This window comes from Pseudophryne corroboree, chromosome 1 (genome assembly GCF_028390025.1).
Source record: "Pseudophryne corroboree isolate aPseCor3 chromosome 1, aPseCor3.hap2, whole genome shotgun sequence".
Classification (NCBI taxonomy): domain Eukaryota; kingdom Metazoa; phylum Chordata; class Amphibia; order Anura; family Myobatrachidae; genus Pseudophryne; species Pseudophryne corroboree.
Window position 1 is genome coordinate 54,352,256 of NC_086444.1, and position 22,571 is coordinate 54,374,826.

General features: G+C 47.2%; 1 protein-coding gene across 7 annotated transcripts in view; it reads right to left on the reverse strand.

The window, feature by feature from the left end:
- Positions 1 to 22,571, reverse strand: part of WDR7 (WD repeat domain 7) — a 799,383-nt gene that overhangs the window by 684,065 nt on the left and 92,747 nt on the right. For all 7 annotated transcript variants that reach the window (XM_063959708.1, XM_063959725.1, XM_063959718.1 and 4 more), the window contains exons 7-9: positions 20,667 to 20,786; positions 19,629 to 19,774; positions 17,652 to 17,754 (exon numbers count right to left, since the gene is read on the reverse strand). In XM_063959708.1, coding sequence (XP_063815778.1) covers positions 17,652 to 17,754; positions 19,629 to 19,774; positions 20,667 to 20,786 — 369 coding nt within the window. The remainder of the gene's footprint in view (positions 1 to 17,651; positions 17,755 to 19,628; positions 19,775 to 20,666; positions 20,787 to 22,571) is intronic.

Consider the following 22,571-nt stretch of genomic DNA (forward strand, 5'->3'; position numbering starts at 1 on the left):
ATAATCCCACTCCACCGAGTCAAAAGCCTTAGCGGCATCCAATGAAACAACTACAGAGGAGGGGGAGTCTTCGCGGGGAATCTGTAATTGAGTAAACAGACGTCTAAGATTAATAGAAGTCGATTTATTAGGCATAAATCCCGTCTGATCCGGGTGTATTATATGAGAGATAACTGTATTCAATCTACTCGCCAGTACCTTGGCCAAAATTTTAACATCAGTAGACAAAAGGGATATAGGACGATAGGACTCAACTTTCCTAAGATCCTTGTCAGGTTTGGGAAGAACCACAATCATTGCCTCGGCCATAGATGGGGGAAGAGACTCCTGTGCGAAGATTTGGCTATACAACTCAAGTATATAAGGGACAGAAAATAGGATTTTAATACCTACTGGTAAATCCTTTTCTCTTAGTCCGTAGAGGATGCTGGGGACTCCGTAAGGACTATGGGGTATAGACGGGATCCGCAGGAGACATGGGCACACTATAAGACTTTGAATGGGTGTGAACTGGCTCCTCCCTCTATGCCCCTCCTCCAGACTCCAATTAGAGAACTGTGCCCAGGGAGACGGACATTTCGAGGAAAGAATTTATTATTTAAACACGGTGAGTGTCATACCAGCTCACACCTCGAACATGCCACAGAACGTGGCATTCAATAGAACACCAGCCAACGGCATGAAAAAATACAGCCATATGCTGAGAGAATATGTAATACAACCTGTGTGTCAACACAACCAATAACAGAATACCTCATGCCATGGCATGAATAACGTCAGCAACAGCCTGACTGAAAAGAAACACCACAAGAGTGTAAACATAACCAATAACTGCAGATACCGTACGCACTGGGACGGGCGCCCAGCATCCTCTACGGACTAAGAGAAAAGGATTTTCCGGTAGGTATTAAAATCCTATTCCCCAATCTGAGCCGATCTGGCGACATAAACATTCAAAGCCCTGACTACATCGAGAGACTTTGAATCAGCCAATGCTTAAGTAACCACAGGCATCATAATAGGCTGGTTTCTGTGAAACGCAGAAACCACTTTTGGCAGAACTATTTTCCGAGTTCTCAATTCCGCTCTATCCCTATGGAAAATCAAATAGAGGCTCTTGTGAGACAAAGCCGCTAACTCCGACACCCGCCTTGCGGACGCCAAGGCCAATAGCTTGACCACTTTCCAAGAGAAAAATTTTAACACAACCTTTCGTAAAGGTTCCAACCAGTGCGACATAAGAAACTGCAACACCACGTTAAGGTCCCACGGTGCCACTGGGGGCACAAATGGAGGTTGGATGTGCAGCACTCCCTTCACGAAAGTCTGAACTTCTGGAAATGTGGCCAATTCTTTTTGAAAGAAAATGTATAAGGCTGAAAACTGCACTTTAATGGAGCCTAACTTTAGGCCTGCATCCACACCTGCTCGCAAAGAATGGAGAAAAACGACCCAGCTGAAATTCTTCCGTAGGAGCCTTCTTGGATTCACACCAAGACACATACTACCTCCAAATATGGTGGTAAAGCTACGCCGTTACTCCTTTCCTAGCTTGAAGCAATGTGGGAATGACTTCACCGGAAATACGCAGCCGTGGTAAGTCTTGATACACGCCCGGTCCCTGCTGCAACAGGTCCTCTTGTAGAAGAAAAGGCTATGGATCTTCTATGAGTAAGTCTTGAAGATCTGGATACAAAGCCCTCCTTGACTAGACCGGAACAATGAGGATCGCCTGAACCTTTGTACTTCATATTTTTATCACCTTCGGAAAGAGTGAAAGTGGAGGGGACACATAGACCGACTGGAACACCCAAGGTGTCACGAGGGCGTCCACTGCTATGGAACAATATCCCTGAGGTTTCTTGTTGAGGCGAGACGCCATCATGTCCAAGTGAGGCATTCCTCAAAGACTTGTCGCTACTGTGAAAACTTCTCGATGACGACTGCATTTCTCCTGGATGGAGATCGCGTCTGCAGAGGAAATCTATTTCTCCGTTGTCTACATCCGGAATGAAGACTGCCAATATTGCGTTTACCTGCCTTTCCGCTTTTTCGGCTTCTGCCATTGCCGCTTTGCTCCTTGTTCCGCCCTAACTTACGCCACTGCTGTTAAGTCGTCTGACAGAATTAAGACGGGCAGATCACGAAGAAGATGTTTGTTGAAAACAGCTCTTAATTTAAGAATGCTTATTGCAGACAAGCTTCCCAGCTTGACCTTTTCCCCTGGAAATTCTTCCCCTGGAAAGACTGCTCCCCAGCCTCGGAGACCTGCATCCATGGACACCAGGATCTAATCCTGGATCCCGAACCTTTGTCCCTCTAGGAGGTGAGAACTGTGCAGTCACCACAGGAGAGATATCCTGGTCCTTAGGATTATTTTCCGGTGCATGTGCAGGTGAGACCCGGACCACATGTCCAACTGGTCCCGTGAAAACCACTCTGGCATTTGACCTGCTCACCGAAAAGGCCTCTTAGGCCGCAACCATCTTCTTCATCAACGGAACACATTGATGGGTTGTCACTGCAAATCTGATCCGACTCTGGATCCTCAGATCTCTTTCCCCAGGAAAACACAGAACCTCAACAGTTCAGTATCTAATCTTATTCCCACCTCCGACATCTGCGTCGTTGGGATCAACAGCGATTCTGTGTTGAAGAGAGAAACAACGATTTGTACCACTTGTTTCTTGATCTCGCCGTAGTCAGGAGAGCATCCCAGTACAGAATAATAATGTCTCTTACTATTGAAGGAAAACCATCATACTGCCATCACTCTGGTGAAATGGCAATGACAATCCTGGATAGCAAACCCAGGTAAGCTTAATGCGGATGAAACCGCATTTAAACCCTCTTTCTTCTTCAACCCTTTTTTTTGTGACAGGGACAGCAGGACAATGTCCTGATCCTGACGCAACTCTGGTATGGCGTCGCATACTACCTCCCCTTCCAGAGGAGAATCGGTAAGATTTATTTGAAAAATCAGTGAGGGGAATCATCTGGAAACTCCAGTATGTCCCCCTTTGGATTCTATTTTCAACTCACTAGTCCAAGTCCATTCCAGGACTGACTGCAGAGTATTAGACGAGTTTCCACCGGTGTGGGCTCCAGCAAGATAGACCCCTGCGACATGCGGTGGATGTGGTAGAAACAGGAGACGATATCTGCTTCCGCGAACCTGAAAACGCTGCAGACCTCTTACCTTTTCACCTTCCACTATCTGCAAAGAAGGGGAAAAAGAACGGTATCCAACCGGTTAAAATGACTGCATCCCCCAAAAGAATGCGTCATCAACAGTTGTGAGGGAACATATCTCAAGAAGGTAGACTTACCAGTGGTATCTGCCGAGATTAACTTAACAAAGCCATCCCCAAACACCGGTTACACCTTCATAGGAAAGATACTCCAGTATCTCTCGGAGCAAGCCTCAGCATTCCCTTGGTGAATCCACAACGCCCTCCCAGTCGAGAGGGCCATGGAAGTGGCCCGCGAACCCAAGAGTCCCATACCTCTTGTCGTCGCACGGCAGCCTGCTGCAATGTTCTAGAGAAGACCCAACTTAAGAAATATCCCCTCTCTCTCTAGGGTAATTCTATCGGATGCCAAGGTAACCGACCATTTCTGAATGCAAGCACTCCCCCATGCGTATGTAATGCAAATATCATCAAAGCATATAATTAAAATATCACTTAGCTTCCTGTATACGATCCTTTGTGACAGGGCCCCGTGCAGAACAGGGCTTGACTTTCACTTTATTCTATCCACGGCGGGAAAAGAATAAACACTAGGACTCCTCATGAGGATTTGAGACCATCTCGTCACGGCTGACCTAGAGCTTTATCAACAGAGCGACCAGCACATGAGAAGGAATAACTTTACTTCAGCATTCATTAGAAAATAAGAATTTACTCACCGGTAATTCTATTTCTCGTAGTCCGTAGTGGATGCTGGGGACTCCGTCAGGACCATGGGGAATAGCGGCTCCGCAGGAGACAGGGCACAAAATTTAAAAGTTTGACCACTAGGTGGTGTGTACTGGCTCCTCCCCCTATGACCCTCCTCCAAGCCTCAGTTAGGATACTGTGCCCGGACGAGCGTACACAATAAGGAAGGATTTTGAATCCCGGGTAAGACTCATACCAGCCACACCAATCACACCGTACAACTTGTGATCTGAACCCAGTTAACAGTATGATAACGTAGGAGCCTCTGAAAAGATGGCTCACAACAATAAACAACCCGATTTTTTTGTAACAATAACTATGTACAAGTATTGCAGACAATCCGCACTTGGGATGGGCGCCCAGCATCCACTACGGACTACGAGAAATAGAATTACCGGTGAGTAAATTCTTATTTTCTCTGACGTCCTAGTGGATGCTGGGGACTCCGTCAGGACCATGGGGATTATACCAAAGCTCCCAAACGGGCGGGAGAGTGCGGATGACTCTGCAGCACCGAATGAGAGAACTCCAGGTCCTCCTTAGCCAGGGTATCAAATTTGTAGAATTTTACAAACGTGTTCTCCCCTGACCACGTAGCTGCTCGGCAGAGTTGTAATGCCGAGACCCCTCGGGCAGCCGCCCAAGATGAGCCCACCTTCCTTGTGGAGTGGGCATTGACAGATTTAGGCTGTGGCAGGCCTGCCACAGAATGTGCCAGTTGAATTGTGCTACAAATCCAACGAGCAATCGTCTGCTTAGAAGCAGGAGCACCCAGCTTGTTGGGTGCATACAGTATAAACAGCGAGTCAGATTTTCTGACTCCAGCCGTCCTTGAAATATATATTTTCAATGCTCTGACAACGTCCAGCAACTTGGAATCCTCCAAATCGCTAGTAGCCGCAGGCACCACAATAGGCTGGTTCAGGTGAAACGCTGATACCACCTTAGGCAGAAAATGAGGACGCGTCCTCAATTCCGCCCTGTCCGAATGGAAAATCAGATATGGGCTTTTATACGATAAAGCCGCCAATTCCGACACTCTCCTGGCTGAAGCCAGGGCCAGTAGCATGGTTACTTTCCATGTAAGATATTTCAAATCTACCGATTTGAGTGGCTCAAACCAATGGGATTTGAGAAAATCCAAAACTACATTGAGATCCCACGGTGCCACTGGGGGCACAACCGGGGGCTGTATATGTAGTACTCCTTTTACAAAAGTCTGGACTTCAGGAACTGAAGCCAATTCTTTCTGGAAGAAAATCGACAGGGCCGAAATTTGAACCTTAATGGACCCTAATTTGAGGCCCATAGATAATCCTGTTTGCAGGAAATGTAGGAATCGACCCAGTTGAAATTCCTCTGTCGGGGCCTTCCTGGCCTCACACCATGCAACATATTTTCTCCAAATGCGGTGATAATGTTGTGCAGTCACCTCCTTCCTGGCTTTGACCAGGGTAGGGATGACCTCCTCCGGAATGCCTTTTTCCCTTAGGATCCGGCGTTCAACCGCCATGCCGTCAAACGCAGCCGCGGTAAGTCTTGGAATAGACACGGTCCCTGCTGAAGCAGATCCCTTCTTAGAGGTAGAGGCCACGGATCTTCCGTGAGCATCTCCTGAAGTTCCGGGTACCAAGTCCTTCTTGGCCAGTCCGGAGCCACTAGTATCGTTCTTACTCCCCTTTGCCGTATAATTCTCAGTACCTTGGGTATGAGAGGCAGAGGAGGAAACACATACACTGACTGGTACACCCATGGTGTTACCAGAGCGTCCACAGCTATTGCCTGAGGGTCTCTTGACCTGGCGCAATACCTGTCCAGTTTTTTGTTGAGGCGGGACGCCATCATGTCCACCATTGGTCTTTCCCAATGGACTACAATCATGTGGAAGACTTCTGGATGAAGTCCCCACTCTCCCGGGTGAAGATCGTGTCTGCTGAGGAAGTCTGCTTCCCAGTTGTCCACTCCCGGGATGAACACTGCTGACAGTGCTATCACATGATTTTCCGCCCAGCGAAGAATCCTTGCAGCCTCTGCCATTGCCCTCCTGCTTCTTGTGCCGCCCTGTCTGTTTACGTGGGCGACTGCCGTGATGTTGTCCGACTGGATCAACACCGGCTGACCCTGAAGCAGAGGGTTTGCCAGGCTTAGAGCATTGTAGATTGCGCTTAGTTCCAGTATATTTATGTGAAGAGACGTTTCCAGGCTTGACCACACGCCCTGGAAGTTTCTTCCTTGTGTGACCGCTCCCCAGCCTCTCAGGCTGGCATCCGTGGTCACTAGGACCCAGTTCTGTATGCCGAATCTGCGGCCCTCTAACAGATGAGCACTCTGCAACCACCATAGCAGAGAGACCCTTTTTTTCCAGGACTCTTGTGCATTGATGCACAGACACTGTCCCTGGTTTTAGGAGGTTCCTGACGAGTTCGGATAACTCCCTGGCTTTCTCCTCCGGAAGAAATACCTTTTTCTGAACAGTGTCCAGAATTATCCCTAGGAACAGCAGACGTGTCGTCGGGATCAGTTGGGATTTTGGAAAATTCAGAATCCACCCGTGCTGTTGGAGCACTACTTGAGTTAGTGCTACTCCGACCTCCAGCTGTTCTCTGGATCTTGCCCTTATCAGGAGATCGTCCAAGTAAGGGATAATTAATACGCCTTCTCTTCGAAGAAGGATCATCATTTCGGCCATTACCTTGGTAAAGACCCTGGGTGCCGTGGACAATCCAAACGGCAGCGTCTGAAACTGATAATGACAGTTTTGTACCACGAACCTGAGGTACCCTTGGTGTGAAGGGCAAATTGGGACATGAAGGTAAGCATCCTTGATGTCCAAGGACACCATAAAATCCCCTTCTTCCAGATTCGCTATCACTGCTCTGAGTGACTCCATCTTGAACTTGAATTTTTGTATGTACAGGTTCAGAGATTTCAGATTTAGAATAGGTCTTACCGAGCCGTCCGGCTTCGGTACCACAAATAGCGTGGAGTAATACCCCTTTCCCTGTTGTAGAAGGGGTACCTTGATTATCACCTGCTGAGAATACAGCTTGTGAATGGCTTCCAATACCGTCGCCCTGTCTGAGGGAGACGTTGGCAAAGCAGATTTTAGGAACCGGCGAGGGGGGAGACTTCTCGAATTCCAACCTGTAACCCTGAGATACTACCTGCAGGATCCAGGGGTCCACCTGCGAGTGAGCCCACTGTGCGCCGAAATTCTTGAGGCGACCCCCCACCGCCCCTGAGTCCGCTTGTAAGGTCCCAGCGTCATGCTGAGGCCTTTGCAGAAGCCGGGGAGGACTTCTGCTCCTGGGAAGGGGCTGCTTGCTGCAGTCTCCGACTCTTACCCTTTCCTTTGCCTCGGGGCAAATATGAATGTCCTTTTGCTCGCTTGTTCTTATAGGAACGAAAGGACTGCGGCTGAAAAGACTGCGTCTTTTTCTGCTGGGAGGGGACTTGAGGTAAAAAGGTGGACTTCCCGGCTGTTGCCGTGGCTACCAGGTCCGATAGACAGACCCCAAATAATTCCTCCCCTTTATACGGCAATACTTCCATATGCCGTTTGGAATCCGCATCGCCTGACCACTGTCGTGTCCATAGACTTCTTCTGGCAGATATGGACATCGCACTTACTCTTGATGCCAGAGTGCAGATATCCCTCTGTGCATCTCGCATATAAAGGAATGCATCCTTTAATTGCTCTATAGTCAATAAAATACTGTCCCTATCCAGGGTATCAATATTTTCAGTCAGGGAATCCGACCAAGACACCCCAGCACTGCACATCCAGGCTGAGGCGATTGCTGGTCGCAGTATAACACCAGTATGTGTGTATATACTTTTTAGAGTATTTTCCAGCCTCCTATCAGCTGGATCCTTGAGGGCGGCCGTATCAGGAGACGGTAACGCCACTTGTTGGGATAAACGTGCGAGCGCCTTGTCCACCCTAGGGGGTGTTTCCCAGCGCGCCCTAACCTCTGGCGGGAAAGGGTATAACGCCAATAACTTCTTTGAAATTAGCAGTTTTTTATCAGGGGTAACCCACGCTTCATCACACACGTCATTCAATTCCTCTGATTCAGGAAAAACTACAGGTAGTTTTTTCAGACCCCACATAATACCCCTTTTTGTGGTACTTGCAGTATCAGAGATATGCAAAGCCTCCTTCATTGCCGTGACCATATAACGTGTGGCCCTACTGGAAAATACGTTCGTTTCTTCACCGTCGACACTAGATTCGGTGTCCGTGTCTGGGTCTGTGTCGACCGACTGAGGCAAAGGGCGTTTTACAGCCCCTGACGGTGTTTGAGACGCCTGTACAGATACTAACTGGTTTGCCGGTCGTCTCATGTCGTCAACCGACTTTTGCAGCGTGCTGACATTATCACGTAATTCCATAAACAAAGCCATCCATTCCGGTGTCGACTCCCTAGGGGGTGACATCACCATTACCGGCAATTGCTCCGCCTCCACACCAACATCGTCCTCATACATGTCGACACACACGTACCGACACACAGCAGACACACAGGGAATGCTCTGATAGAAGACAGGACCCCACTAGCCCTTTGGGGAGACAGAGGGAGAGTTTGCCAGCACACACCAAAGCGCTATAATTATATAGGAACAACCTTATATAAGTGTTGTTTCCTTATAGCTGCTTAAATATATATAATATCGCCAAAAAAATGCCCCCCCTCTCTGTTTTTTACCCTGTTTCTGTAGTGCAGTGCAGGGGAGAGCCTGGGAGCCTTCCTAGCAGCGGAGCTGTGTAGGAAAATGGCGCTGTGTGCTGAGGAGATAGGCCCCGCCCCCTATTCCGGCGGGCTCTTCTCCCGGTTTTTCTGAGACCTGGCAGGGGTGAAATACATCCATATAGCCTCATGGACTATATGTGATGTATTCTTTTTAGCCAGAAAAGTATTAACATTGCTGCCCAGGGCGCCCCCCCCAGCGCCCTGCACCCTCAGTGACCGCCGGTGTGAAATGTGCCTGAGCGCAATGGCGCACAGCTGCAGTGCTGTGCGCTACCTCATGAAGACTGAAAAGCCTTCAGCCGCCGGTTTCTGGACCTCTTCTTACTTCGGCATCTGCAAGGGGGTCGGCGGCGCGGCTCCGGTGACCCATCCAGGCTGTACCTGTGATCGTCCCTCTGGAGCTAGTGTCCAGTAGCCCAAGAAGCAAATCCATCCTGCACGCAGGTGAGTTCACTTCTTCTCCCCTAGGTCCCTCGTTGCAGTGAGCCTGTTGCCAGCAGGACTCACTGAAAATAATAAAACTATCAAAACTTTTACTCTAAGCAGCTCTTTATGAGAGCCACCTAGATTGCACCCTGCTCGGACGGGCACAAAAACCTAACTGAGGCTTGGAGGAGGGTCATAGGGGGAGGAGCCAGTACACACAACCTAGTGGTCAAACTTTTAAATTTTGTGCCCTGTCTCCTGCGGAGCCGCTATTCCCCATGGTCCTGACGGAGTCCCCAGCATCCACTAGGACGTCAGAGAAATTGTAATAGGAATATACATATTCTAATACACATATACACACATATCCTATATATATATATATATATATATATATATATATATATATATATATATATATATATATATATATACATCATACATATATGTATTTTGTCAGGAACCGCAGGGTCCCTAGTGACATTAATGTGTTCTGAATGTGTATGAACATGTACTGAATGCCCAAGTTGTTGATCTAACCAGGAAACCTTATGGTCGACATAAGACATAGTCGACCATAGTTGCACAAAGGCGGAGGTAGCGGTCCTGCTGCTGGGTTGTTGACCTCCTACGGCCTCCTCCACGTCTCCTGATGTACTGGCCTGTCACCTGGTAGCGCCTCCATGCTCTGGACACTACGCTGACAGACACAGCAAACCTTCTTGCCACAGCTCGCATTGATGTGCCATCCTGGATGAGCTGCACTTCCTGAGCCACTTGTGTGGGTTGTAGGGAGGTCATACAGGCACGTGGAGGCCACACACACTACTGAGCCTCATTTTGACTTGTTTTAAGGACATTACATCAGTTGGATCAGCCTGTAGTGTGTTTTTCCACTTTAATTTTGAGGGTGACTCCAAATCCAGACCTCCATGGGTTAATAAATAAGATTTTACTTACCGATAAATCTATTTCTCATAGTCCGTAGTGGATGCTGGGGACTCCGTCAGGACCATGGGGAATAGCGGCTCCGCAGGAGACCGGGCACAAAAGCAAGCTTTTAGGATCACATGGTGTGTACTGGCTCCTCCCCCTATGACCCTCCTCCAAGCCTCAGTTAGGTACTGTGCCCGGACGAGCGTACACAATAAGGAAGGATCTTGAATCCCGGGTAAGACTCATACCAGCAACACCAATCACACCGTACAACTTGTGATTTGAACCCAGTTAACAGTATGATAACAATGAAGTAGCCTCTAAAAAAGATGGCTCACAACAATAATAACCCGATTTTTTGTAACAATAACTATGTACAAGTAATGCAGACAATCCGCACTTGGGATGGGCGCCCAGCATCCACTACGGACTATGAGAAATAGATTTATCGGTAAGTAAAATCTTATTTTCTCTAACGTCCTAGTGGATGCTGGGGACTCCGTCAGGACCATGGGGATTATACCAAAGCTCCCAAACGGGCGGGAGAGTGCGGATGACTCTGCAGCACCGAATGAGAGAACTCCAGGTCCTCCTCAGCCAGGGTATCAAATTTGTAGAATTTTGCAAACGTGTTTGCCCCTGACCAAGTAGCTGCTCGGCAAAGTTGTAAAGCCGAGACCCCTCGGGCAGCCGCCCAAGATGAGCCCACCTTCCTTGTGGAATGGGCATTTACAGATTTTGGCTGTGGCAGGCCTGCCACAGAATGTGCAAGCTGAATTGTACTACAAATCCAACGAGCAATAGTCTGCTTAGAAGCAGGAGCACCCAGCTTTTTGGGTGCCTACAATATAAACAGCAAGTCAGACTTTCTGACTCCAGCCGTCCTGGAATTATATATATATATATATATATTTTCAGGGCCCTGACAACGTCTAGCAACTTGGAGTCCTCCAAGTCCCTAGTAGCCGCAGGCACCACAATAGGTTGTTTCAGGTGAAACGCTGACACCACCTTAGGAAGAAACTGGGGACGAGTCCGCAGTTCTGCCCTGTCCGAATGGAAAATCAAATATGGGCTTTTGTAAGACAAAGCCGCCAATTTTGACAATCGCCTGGCCGAGGCCAGGGCCAACAGCATGGTCACTTTCCATGCGAGATATTTCAAATCCACAGATTTGAGTGGTTCAAACCAATATGATTTGAGGAATCCCAACACTACGTTGAGATCCCACGGTGCCACTGGAGGCACACAAGGGCTGTATATGCAATACTCCCTTGACAAACGTCTGGACTTCAGGAACTGAAGCCAATTCTTTCTGGAAGAAAATCTATAGGGCCGAAACTTGAACCTTAATGGACCCCAGTTTGAGGCTCATAGACACTCCTGTTTGCAGGAAGTGCAGAAATCGACCTAGTTGAAATTTTTTCGTGGGGCCTTCCTGGCCTCACCCACGCAACATATTTTTACCACATGTGGTGATAACGTTGTGCGGTCACCTCCTTCCTGGCTTTGACCAGGGTAGGTATGACCTCTTCCAGAATGCCTTTTCCCTTAGGATCCGGAGTTCAAACCGCCATGCCGTCAAACGCAGTCGCGGTAAGTCTTGGAACAGACAAGGTCCCTGCTGAAGCAGGTCCTTTCTTAAAGGCCGATGCCACGGTTCCTCTTGGAACAGACATGGTACTTGCTGAAAGCAAATCCCTTCTTAGCTCCCGAGGCCATTAGTCCTCTGTGAGCATCTCTTGAAGTTCCGGTTACCAAGTCCCTCTTGGCCAATCCGGAGCCACGAGTATAGTTCTTACTCCTCTATGTCTTATAATTCTCAATACCTTGGTTATGAGAAGCAGAGGAGGGAACACATACACCGACTGTTACACCCACGGTGTTACCAGGACGTCCACAGCTATCGCCTGAAGGTCTCGTGACCTGGCGCAATACCTGTCCCATTTTTTGTTCGGGCGGGACGCCATCATGTCCACCTTTGGTCTTTCCCAACGGTTCACAATCAGGCGGAAAACTTCCCGATGAAGTTCCCACTCTCCCGGGTGGAGGTCGTGCCTGCTGAGGAAGTCTGCTTCCCAGTCGTCCACTCCCGGAATGAACACTGCTGACAGTGCTATCACATGATTTTCCGCCTAGCGAAAAATCCTTGCAGTTTTGCCACTGCCCTCCTGCTTCTTGTGCCGCCCTTTCTGTTTACGTGGGCGACTGCCGTGATGTTATCCCACTGGATCAATACCGGCTGACCTTGAAGCAGAGGTCTTGCTAAGCTTAGAGCATTATAAATTTGCTCTTAGCTCCAGTATATTTATGTGGAGAGAATTCTCCAGACTTGATCACACTCCTTGTGTGACTGCTCCCCAGCCTCTCAGGCTGGCCTCCGTGGTCACCAGCATCCAATCCTGAATGCCGAATCTGCGGCCCTCTAGAAGATGAGCACTCTGTAATCACCACAGGAGAGACACCCTTGTCCTTGGATATAGGGTTATCCGCTGATGCATCTGAAGATGCGATCCGGACCATTTGTCCAGCAGATCCCACTGAAGAGTTCTTGCGTGAAATCTGCCGAATGGAAGCGCTTCGTAATAAGCCACCATTTTTACCAGGACTCTTGTGCAATGATGCACTGACACTTTTCCTGGTTTTAGGAGGATCCCGATTAGCTCGGATAACTCCCTGGCTTTCTCCTCTGGGAGAAACACCTTTTCCTGGACTGTGTCCAGAATCATCCCTAGGACCAGCAGACGTGTCGTCGGAACAACTGCGGTTTTGGAATATTTAGAATCCACCCGTGCTGTCGTAGAACTACTTGAGATAGTGCTACTCCGACCTCCAACTGTTCTCTGGACCTTGTTCTTATCAGGAGGTCGTCCATTTTCTTTGAAGACGAATCCTCCTTTCGGTCATTACCTTGGTAAGGACCCGGGGTGCCTTGGACAATCCAACGGCATCGTCTTGAAACTGATAGTGACAGTTCTGTACCACGAACCTGAGGTACCCTTGGTGAGAAAAGGCAAATTTTGGGACATGGAGGTAAGCATCCCTGATGTCCCGGGACACCATATAGTCCCCTTGTTCTTTGCTATCACTGCTCTGAGTGACTCCATCTGGATTTGAACCCTTGCAAGTGTTCAAATTTTTCAGATTTAGAATAGGTCTCACCTAGCCTTCAGTACCACCATATAGTGTGGAGTAATACCCCTTTCCTTGTTGTCGGAGGGGTAATTTTATTATCACCTGCTGGGAATACAGCTTGTGAGTTGTTTTCAATACTGCCTCCCTATCGGAGGGAGACATTGGTACAGCAGACTACAGGAACCTGCGAGGGGGGAAACCTCTCGACATTCCAATCTGTACCCCTTGGATACTACTTGTAGGATCCAGGGGTCCTGTACGGTCCCAGCGTCATGCTGAGAACTTGGTAGAAGCGGTGGAGGGCTTCTGTTCCTGGGAATGGGCTGCCTGCTGCAGTCTTCTTCCCTTTCCTCTATCCCTGGGCAGATATGACTCTTATAGGGACGAAAGGACTGAGGCTGAAAAGACGGTGTCTTTTTCTGCAGAGATGTGACTTAGGGTAAAAAACGGTGGATTTTCCAGCAGTTGCCCTGGCCACCAGGTCCCATGGACCGACCCCAAATAACTCCTCCCCTTTATACGGCAATACATCTTTGTGCCGTTTGGAATCTGCATCACCTGACCACTGTCGTGTCCATAAACATCTTCTTGCAGATATGGACATCGCATTTACTCTTGATGCCAGAGTGCAAATATCCCTCTGCGCATCTCGCATATATAGAAATGCATCCTTTAAATGCTCTATAGTCAATAAAATACTGTCCCTGTGAAAGGTATCAATATTTTTAGTCAGGGAATCCGACCAAGCCACCTCAGCTCTGCACATCCAGGCTGAGGCGATCGCTGGTCGCAGTATAACACCAGCATGTGTGTGTATACTTTTTAGGATATTTTTCAGCCTCCTATCAGCTGGCTCCTTAAGTACGGCCCTATCCGTAGATGGTACCGCCACTTGTTCTGATAAGCGTGTGAGCGCCTTATCCACCCTGAGGGGTGTTTCCCACCGCGCCTTAACTTCTGGCGGGAAAGGGTATACCGCCAATAATTTTCTATCGGGGGAAACCCACGCATCATCACACACTTCATTTAATTTATCTGATTCAGGAAAAACTACAGGTAGTTTTTTCACCTCACACATAATACCCTTTTTTGTGGTACTTGGAGTATCAGAAATATGTAACACCTCCTTCATTGCCCTTAACGTGTGGCCCTAAAAGAAAATACGTTTGTTTCTTCACCGTCGACACTGAAATCAGTGTCCGTGTCTGGGTCTGTGTCGACCGACTGAGGTAAATGGGCATTTTACAGCCCCTGACGGTGTTTGAGACGCCTGGACAGATACTAATTTGTTCGCCGGCCCTCTCATGTCGTCAACCGGCTTGCAGCGTGTTGACATTGTCACACATTGTCACGTAATTTCCATAAATAAGCCATCCATTCCGGTGTCGACTCCCTAGAGAGTGACATCACCATTACAGGCAATTTGCTCCGCCTCCTCACCAATATTTTCCTCATACATGTCGACACACACGTACCGACATACAGCACACACATAGGGAATGCTCTGATAGAGGACAGGACCCACTAGCCCTTTGGGGAGACAGAGGGAGAGTTTGCCAGCACACACCAAAACGCTATAATTATCCAGGGACAACCTTTATATAAGTGTTCCTTTTATAGCATTTTAATATATATACATATCGCCAAATCAGTGCCCCCCCTCTCTGTTTTAACCCTGTTTCTGTAGTGCAGTGCAGGGGAGATCATGGGAGCCTTCCCACCAGCCTTTCTGTGAGGGAAAATGGCGCTGTGTGCTGAGGAGAATAGGCCCCGCCCCCTTTTCGGTGGGCTTCTTCTCCGGAGTTTTAGATATCTGGCAGGGGTTAAATACATCCATATAGCCTCAAGGGCTATATGTGATGTATTTTTCGCCATACAGGTATTATACATTGCTGCCCAGGGCGCCCCCCCCCCAGCGCCCTGCACCCTCCGTGACCGCTGTGTGAAGTGTGCTGACAACAATGGCGCACAGCTGCAGTGCTGTGCGCTACCTGATGAAGACTGAGAGTCTTCTGCCGCCTGGTTCCGGACCTCTTCATCTTCAGCATCTGCAAGGGGGGTCGGCGGCGCGGCTCCGGGACGAACCCCAGGGCGAGCCCTGTGTTCCGACTCCCTCTGGAGCTATGTCCAGTAGCCTAAGAATCCAATCCATCCTGCACGCAGGTGAGTTGAAAATCTCTCCCCTAAGTCCCTCGATGCAGTGAGCCTGTTGCCAGCAGGACTCACTGAAAATAAAGAACCTAAAAACTTTTTCTAAGCAACTCTTTAAGAGAGCCACCTAGATTGCACCCTTCTCGGCCGGGCACAAAAACCTAACTGAGGCTTGGAGGAGGGTCATAGGGGGAGGAGCCAGTACACACCATGTGATCCTAAAAGCTTGATTTTGTGCCCTGTCTCCTGCGGAGCCGCTATTCCCCATGGTCCTGACGGAGTCCCCAGCATCCACTAGGACGTTAGAGAAAATTTGATTTCCATTGATAATTTTTGTGTGATTTTGTTGTCAGCACATTCAACTATGTAAAGAACAAAGTATTTAATAAGAATATTTCATTCATTCAGATCTAGGATGTGTTATTTTAGTGTTCCCTTTATTTTTTTGAGCAGTATATATATATATATATATATATATACATATATATATATATATATATATATATATATATATATATATATATATATATATATATATATATACATACATACACACACATATACATACAGGTATAGGTTATTTACATCATGTTAATTTACACCCAGTAATAACAGTTGGTGCCGACAGGGTCACCCACATACTACTGTGACTCCCATACAGTGTTTACTTTGGAAAAGCTTACAACTACCGACCTGACACTTCATCTACTGAATCAAGTACCATCAGGAGTCGGCAATGCCGACAGAGGGATTCCCATAGCTGTTTGCGGCAGAGCACTCACACATGTCGACACACGTTTACTAAAAAGCTGTAATGGGTATATCTGACAGGGAAAACACAGAAACTTTTTCACAACTCATTTATTACATGCACATTATAGAATATAGTGCTACATTTTTTCACCTATATTGCACTAAACCAACTGTGCCCCCCCTCGTTTTACACTGCTAGGTGTCTAACAGTGCTTTGGCGGGGTCAGCGTCTCTGTGAGGAGAAAATGGCGCTGTATCGAGTTGTGAGGGCTAAGCCACGCCCCCTTCTCGGCGCGCTTCAGCCCCGCTATTATTTTATTATTTTACGTTTTTATACTGCCTATGCACTGTGTACATCTTTTGCCAGGCTTATTGAAGAGGTATATTGCTGCCCAGGGCGCCCCCCCTGCGCCCTGCACCCTTGTAGTGCCGCTTGTGTGTGGGAGCAATGTCGCGCAGCGCGATACCTCCGAGACTCTGAAGTCTTCTGCCGTCACTGAAGTCTTCTGTTCTTCTAATACTCACCCGGCTTCTTTCTTCTGGCTTCTGTGAGGGGGTTGACAACGCGGCTCCGGGAACAAGCAGCTAGGCGCACCAAGTGATCGAACCCTCTGGAGCTAATGGTGTCCAGTAGCCTAAGAAGCAGAGCCCTTTACTCAGAAGAAGTAGGTCTGACATCTCTCCCCTCACTCCCACGAAGCAGGGAGCCTGTAGCCAGCAAGTCTCCCTGAAAATAAAAAACCTAAGAAAGTCTTTTTAGAGAAACTCAGGAGAGCTCTCAGTGTGTGTCCAGTCTCTCTGGGCACAGAATCTAACTGGAGTCTGGAGGAGGGGCATAGAGGGAGGAGCCAGTTCACACCCATTCAAAGTCTTATAGTGTGCCCATGTCTCTTGCGGATCCCGTCTATACCCTATGGTCCTTACGGAGTCCCCAGCATCCTCTAGGATGTATGAGAAATAAGATTATTGTTACTATTATCCTTAAATTAATTCTCTTTAGCCATGTGAGGAGCGGTGACGTAAAAGCGCTCTAGTCTAGGTTCTAATAATAACGTTTCATAGGAATGGTATTAGCACTTGTTACTTCCCCCACAGCTCTATAGGACTGTGCAAGGTAAAGGGAACAAAGTTTTAACTATTTCAGGACGCTCAGTCCTGCAGTGTGAACAATGTATAAGATACTCTAGATAGAAGACATCAATATGTCAGGTACATGTGATACGGTCACGATGGCACCATTATAATTAGGATATATCATTGGAAAAAAAACTTGGAGACACGAGTTCTACATTTTTAAACATCATCGTAAATGCTATATAGCAATATATACAAAATACTAAATAGCATGTCTATGGTTCCACTGTAATAGGCTTTCTCTTCATATAAACCAAAAGATAAAAGCCGTAATCACTTTATACTTCCCAATAAACGGATCCATGCATTTAGCAGTGTTGAGAAAAGCAGAACATGGGACGGTTGCAGCGTCCCATCGATTGGGCTTGTCGGCAAGATCTGCAACAGTGTTCAGCAGGTAAAGTATAAGAACCCCACATACCTTCTTCTCCTCTTCTGGAAGGACGCTGTACAGCAGCGGGGGGATAGAATTCTCCAAGGCTTTCCCAACATCAGTACGAAAGGAATCACTGGCTGGGATACAGCTGAAACATTGTGAGGGAACATTAGGAAGGAAACCTTGTGTAGAAATCTAGAATTCTGCATCACTTTCAATCCCCATTTTTTGTTGAAATAATATTTAGAAGGTAAACAAGGTGGTAATTTGAAATAAAACGAAACGAAACTCGCACTTGAAACAACAACACTATATAAAAAAAGAAGAAGTATTTTTCACAAAAATATACGAAAAAAATAATAATCTCTACAGTCTACATCTATAAATTTTTACAGACATAATAAACATTAGAAGCAAATACCAAACCCACCAAATGCTGCTTATCGGACTTGTTATCACGGTCTAATAATAGGCTAAATACACTCTAGAGGGGGTTCTCAACTCCAGTCCCCAAGAACCACCAACAGGTCATGTTTTGTGGAATTCTTAAATCATGCACTGGTGAGTTAGTCTATTTTGCTGGTTCAGTAATTATAATATAACAATATATAGGTAATCTTGCCCTATCAAGCTCTTTGGAAAAACCTCAGGGGGATAGGGTGGGGATCCTGTGCGGATGCGCAAACGTGTTTTTTCTTCAGTACTTATCCCACCCTCTTCCACAGACAGAAATCCTGAAAACATGTCCTGATGGGGGAACTTGAGGGTTGAGACTGCGAACCCACGCACTACAGCCAAGTTATAGTTTTAATTCAAATTTAAAGCCAAATATACAACTAAAATTTAGCGTATTGGTACTAGAAAACATATAAGAGGGGGAAATGTAACGGGAGGCACTCGATATCCCGGCTGTCGGGATCCCAGCGCTCTGCATGCCGGCGCCGGGATCCCAATCGCCGGGATACCACGACACCCCTGGAGGGAGAACAAATAGCGTGGCGAGCGCAGCGAGCCCGCAGAGGGCTCTTCTGCGCTTGCCCCGCTGCCGGTATTTCGGCGGTCGGGATCCCGACGCCAGTATGCTGGGCGCCAATATAACATAGTACACCCGAATGTAACAGCCTGCGACTTGTAGGCATCAGTGTGATTCTAGCGAGGCCGCTTGATGTTCTGAAGTGGCAATCATTTATAAAGGTAAAGCCAACCTAAATTTTCCCCATGGAAAACAATTAAGCAGGCACTTCATCAGCACCCTTTCCTTGCCAAATGTTGCCCAACTAATTTAGTTATAGAGATATTAAAACATGTAACAAAGGGGGTCATTCCGAGTTGATCGCTAGCTGAAAATGTTTGCTGCGCTGCGATTAAGTAAAAAATGGCACTTCTGGGCATGCGGCGCAGTGCGCACGCACGACGTACTTTCACAACGGCCGATGTATTTTTACACAAGGTCTTGCGAAGCTTTTCAGTCGCAATGGCCGCCGCAGAGTGATTGACGTGAAGTGGGCGTTTCGGGGTGTCAACTGACCGTTTTCAGGGAGTGCTCGAAAAAACGCAGGCGTGCCAAGAAAAACGCAGGCGTGGTTGGGCGAACGCAGGGCATGTTTGTGACGTCAAATCCGGAACTGAATGGTCTGAAGAGATCGCAAGCGCTGAGCAGGTCTGGAGCTACTCTAAAACTGCACAATTTTTTTTTGTAGCCGCTCTGCGATCCTTTCGTTCGCACTTCTGCTAAGCTAAGATACACTCCCAGAGGGAGGCAGCTTAGCGTTTGCACAACTGCTAAAAACTGCTAGCGAGCGATCAACTCGGAATGGCCCCCAAAGGGCAGAAAATAAATGAAATGATCACAGTCTTTGCGGAGTAGCGATTACTCTCCCAGTCTTATATGGGCACACAAACAGGAAGAGAACTACAACAACCACAAAGAGTGGTCTGTGTGTGTCTACAACAACCCCCATTTAAGAGACAATTGTAAGATGTCTAATAGAGGCTCTTGCTAAACAGTAATCGGACGCTCACTTGGCTGGAAGTTTATAAATAAAGCTTTGCCCGTCTTCAGTCCAGATTATAACTTTATCTGCGGATATGAAGTCTCCTCCTGTCCACGTCTGACCATCCTCACTTGGGACAGAGCACAGCAGAGAATAATCTCCAGCATCAAACACCTGGAAAATACATGGAGACACAAAACACTGCATTAAGCCCAAGTGACAACACATTTTGTCTGACTGTCCTGTGAACCAAAAACAGAGGTCAATGCGGCGCGATAACGGTGTAGGGACAATTTGGTGTAAAGAATCCAGCAAAATAACTCTGCACAAGAGAAAAATAAATAAATAAGAAACTAAGGGGGTTATTCAGAGTTGTTAGCAAACCAAAAACGTCAGCAATTGGGCAAAATCATGTTGCACTGCAGGGGAGGCCGATGTAACATGTGCAGAGAGAGTTAGATTTGGGTGGGTTAATTTGTTTCTGTGCAGGGTGAATACTGGCTGCTTAATTTCTACACTGCAACTTAGATTTCAGTTTGAACACACCCCACCCAAATCTAACTCTCTCTGCACATGTTACATCGGCCCCACCTGCAATGCAGCATGGTGTTGCCCAATTGCTAACTTTTTTGGTTTGCTAAAAAAAACTCTGAATAACCCCCTAAAGACGGATAACACATGATGATATGGAGGTACGGTATTTGTTGTGATAATCAGCCACAAGCGTCACGACCAACTGAGCCCAGAGGCACATCCAATAGTAACAGTACAATGGACAGCTCCTGACATTAGTAAGCCAGTCCTGGTATTCTATATTGTATTGCAAAGAACATTAGTGCATGCCCGTCACATAAATATCAAGAGGACAAATTCTAAACTTGGAGAACAAGGGCTCAGCAATAATGACAGAAAATATTTTATAGAAAGAGTTTTCCAAATAAGACACAAGCAACAGATATAGGAAACACAAATATCTTAAAATGTAACGATATATTTTTTTATCTAATAAGAGCTTTTATATAATTAGAGGGAGTTGTTGTTCATTTATAGAAATCATCATCCTTACCCTCCAATATTTAGCACATACGACCAAAAGGGACCTTTGTGTGAATGTACAGAAAGAGATGCTTTGGCAGTTTTGACAATAAATAGGTTTGGATTCCTCTTCAAACACAGGTTCAGTGTCCTACAAGAAACAGAAAGAGAGACCTCCCTGGGTTATATCGCCAATGTTGTGTCACTACAGCCTCACGTCAGTGCAGAAACTACAGCTGAAAAACACAACTGTACTGAAGATACCTCCACGTATTTCTTTGCTAAAAATAGGATTTTAATTACCTACCGGTAAATCCTTTTCTCGTAATCCGTAGTGGATGCTGGGGTCCATATTAGTTCTATGGGGTATAGACGGGTCCACCAGGAGCCATGGGCACTTTAAGACTTTGAGAGTGTGGGCTGGCTCCTCCCTCTATGCCCCTCCTACCAGACTAAGTCTAGAAACTGTGCCCGAGGAGACAAACAACTTCGAGAGAAGGATTTTACACAAATTGTGGCGAGATTCACACCAGCTCACACATAACAAGGCAAACCAAGCTAACCAGCTTGAAAACTCAGCAACGGCTGAACAACATTACTTAACCAAGTAATAAAAAAACAGTACTCAACCCAGAACAAAGCAGTACTGAACGAAGTAACCATTGCAGGATCACGAAGCGCTGGCCAGGCGCTCAGCATCCTCTACAGACTACGAGAAAAGGATTTACCGGTAGGTAATTAAAATGAGATTTTAGTCACCGGTAAATCTATTTCTCGTAGTCCGTAGTGGATGCTGGGACTCCGTAAGGACCATGGGGAATAGCGGCTCCGCAGGAGACTGGGCACAACTAAAGAAAGCTTTAGGAATACCTGGTGTGCACTGGCTCCTCCCTCTATGACCCTCCTCCAGACCTCAGTTAGGATACTGTGCCCGGAAGAGCTGACACAATAAGGAAGGATTTTGAATCCCGGGTAAGACTCATACCAGCCACACCAATCACACCGTATAACTCGTGATACAATACCCAGTTAACAGTATGATAACAACTGAGCCTCTCAACAGATGGCTCAACAATAACCCTTTAGTTAAACAATAACTATATACAAGTATTGCAGACAATCCGCACTTGGGACGGGCGCCCAGCATCCACTACGGACTACGAGAAATAGATTTACCGGTGAGTAAAATCTTATTTTCTCTGACGTCCTAAGTGGATGCTGGGACTCCGTAAGGACCATGGGGATTATACCAAAGCTCCCAAACGGGCGGGAGAGTGCAGATGACTCTGCAGCACCGAATGGGCAAACTCTAGATCCTCCTCAGCCAGGGTGTCAAACTTGTAGAATTTAGCAAATGTGTTTGACCCCGACCAAGTAGCTGCTCGGCAAAGTTGTAGAGCCGAGACCCCTCGGGCAGCCGCCCAAGAAGAGCCCACCTTCCTCGTGGAATGGGCTTTCACTGATTTAGGATGCGGCAGTCCAGCCGCAGAATATGCAAGCTGAATCGTACTACAGATCCAGCGAGCAATAGTCTGCTTTGAAGCAGGAGCACCCAGCTTCTTGGGTGCATACAGGTGTCAAAGTCAGAAAAATGTCTCAATGCACGTTGCCATATTTGCACCGCACACTGGTCCGCGCTGCGCGTGCGTACGCTCTCCCGTGGAAGCGCATACCCGCAATAGCGTGCACACGCAGGCGCGGTATGCGTATTTACGGTAGAGTTTATGTGGTCGTAGCGTGCGACTCATTCGTTACATATTTTCACAATTAATGTAGTTTATAGATCATGGTCCCTTTGATAGATTCTGAAAGTTTGGTTAAAATACAATGTCCCAGAGCTGAGGAATCCCTCTTTATATCGTACGAAGGGTCTAACAGGAATCATACAGCAGTGTTTGGTACCCATCGGAAGAGTATTTAATTAGCAATATTCCGG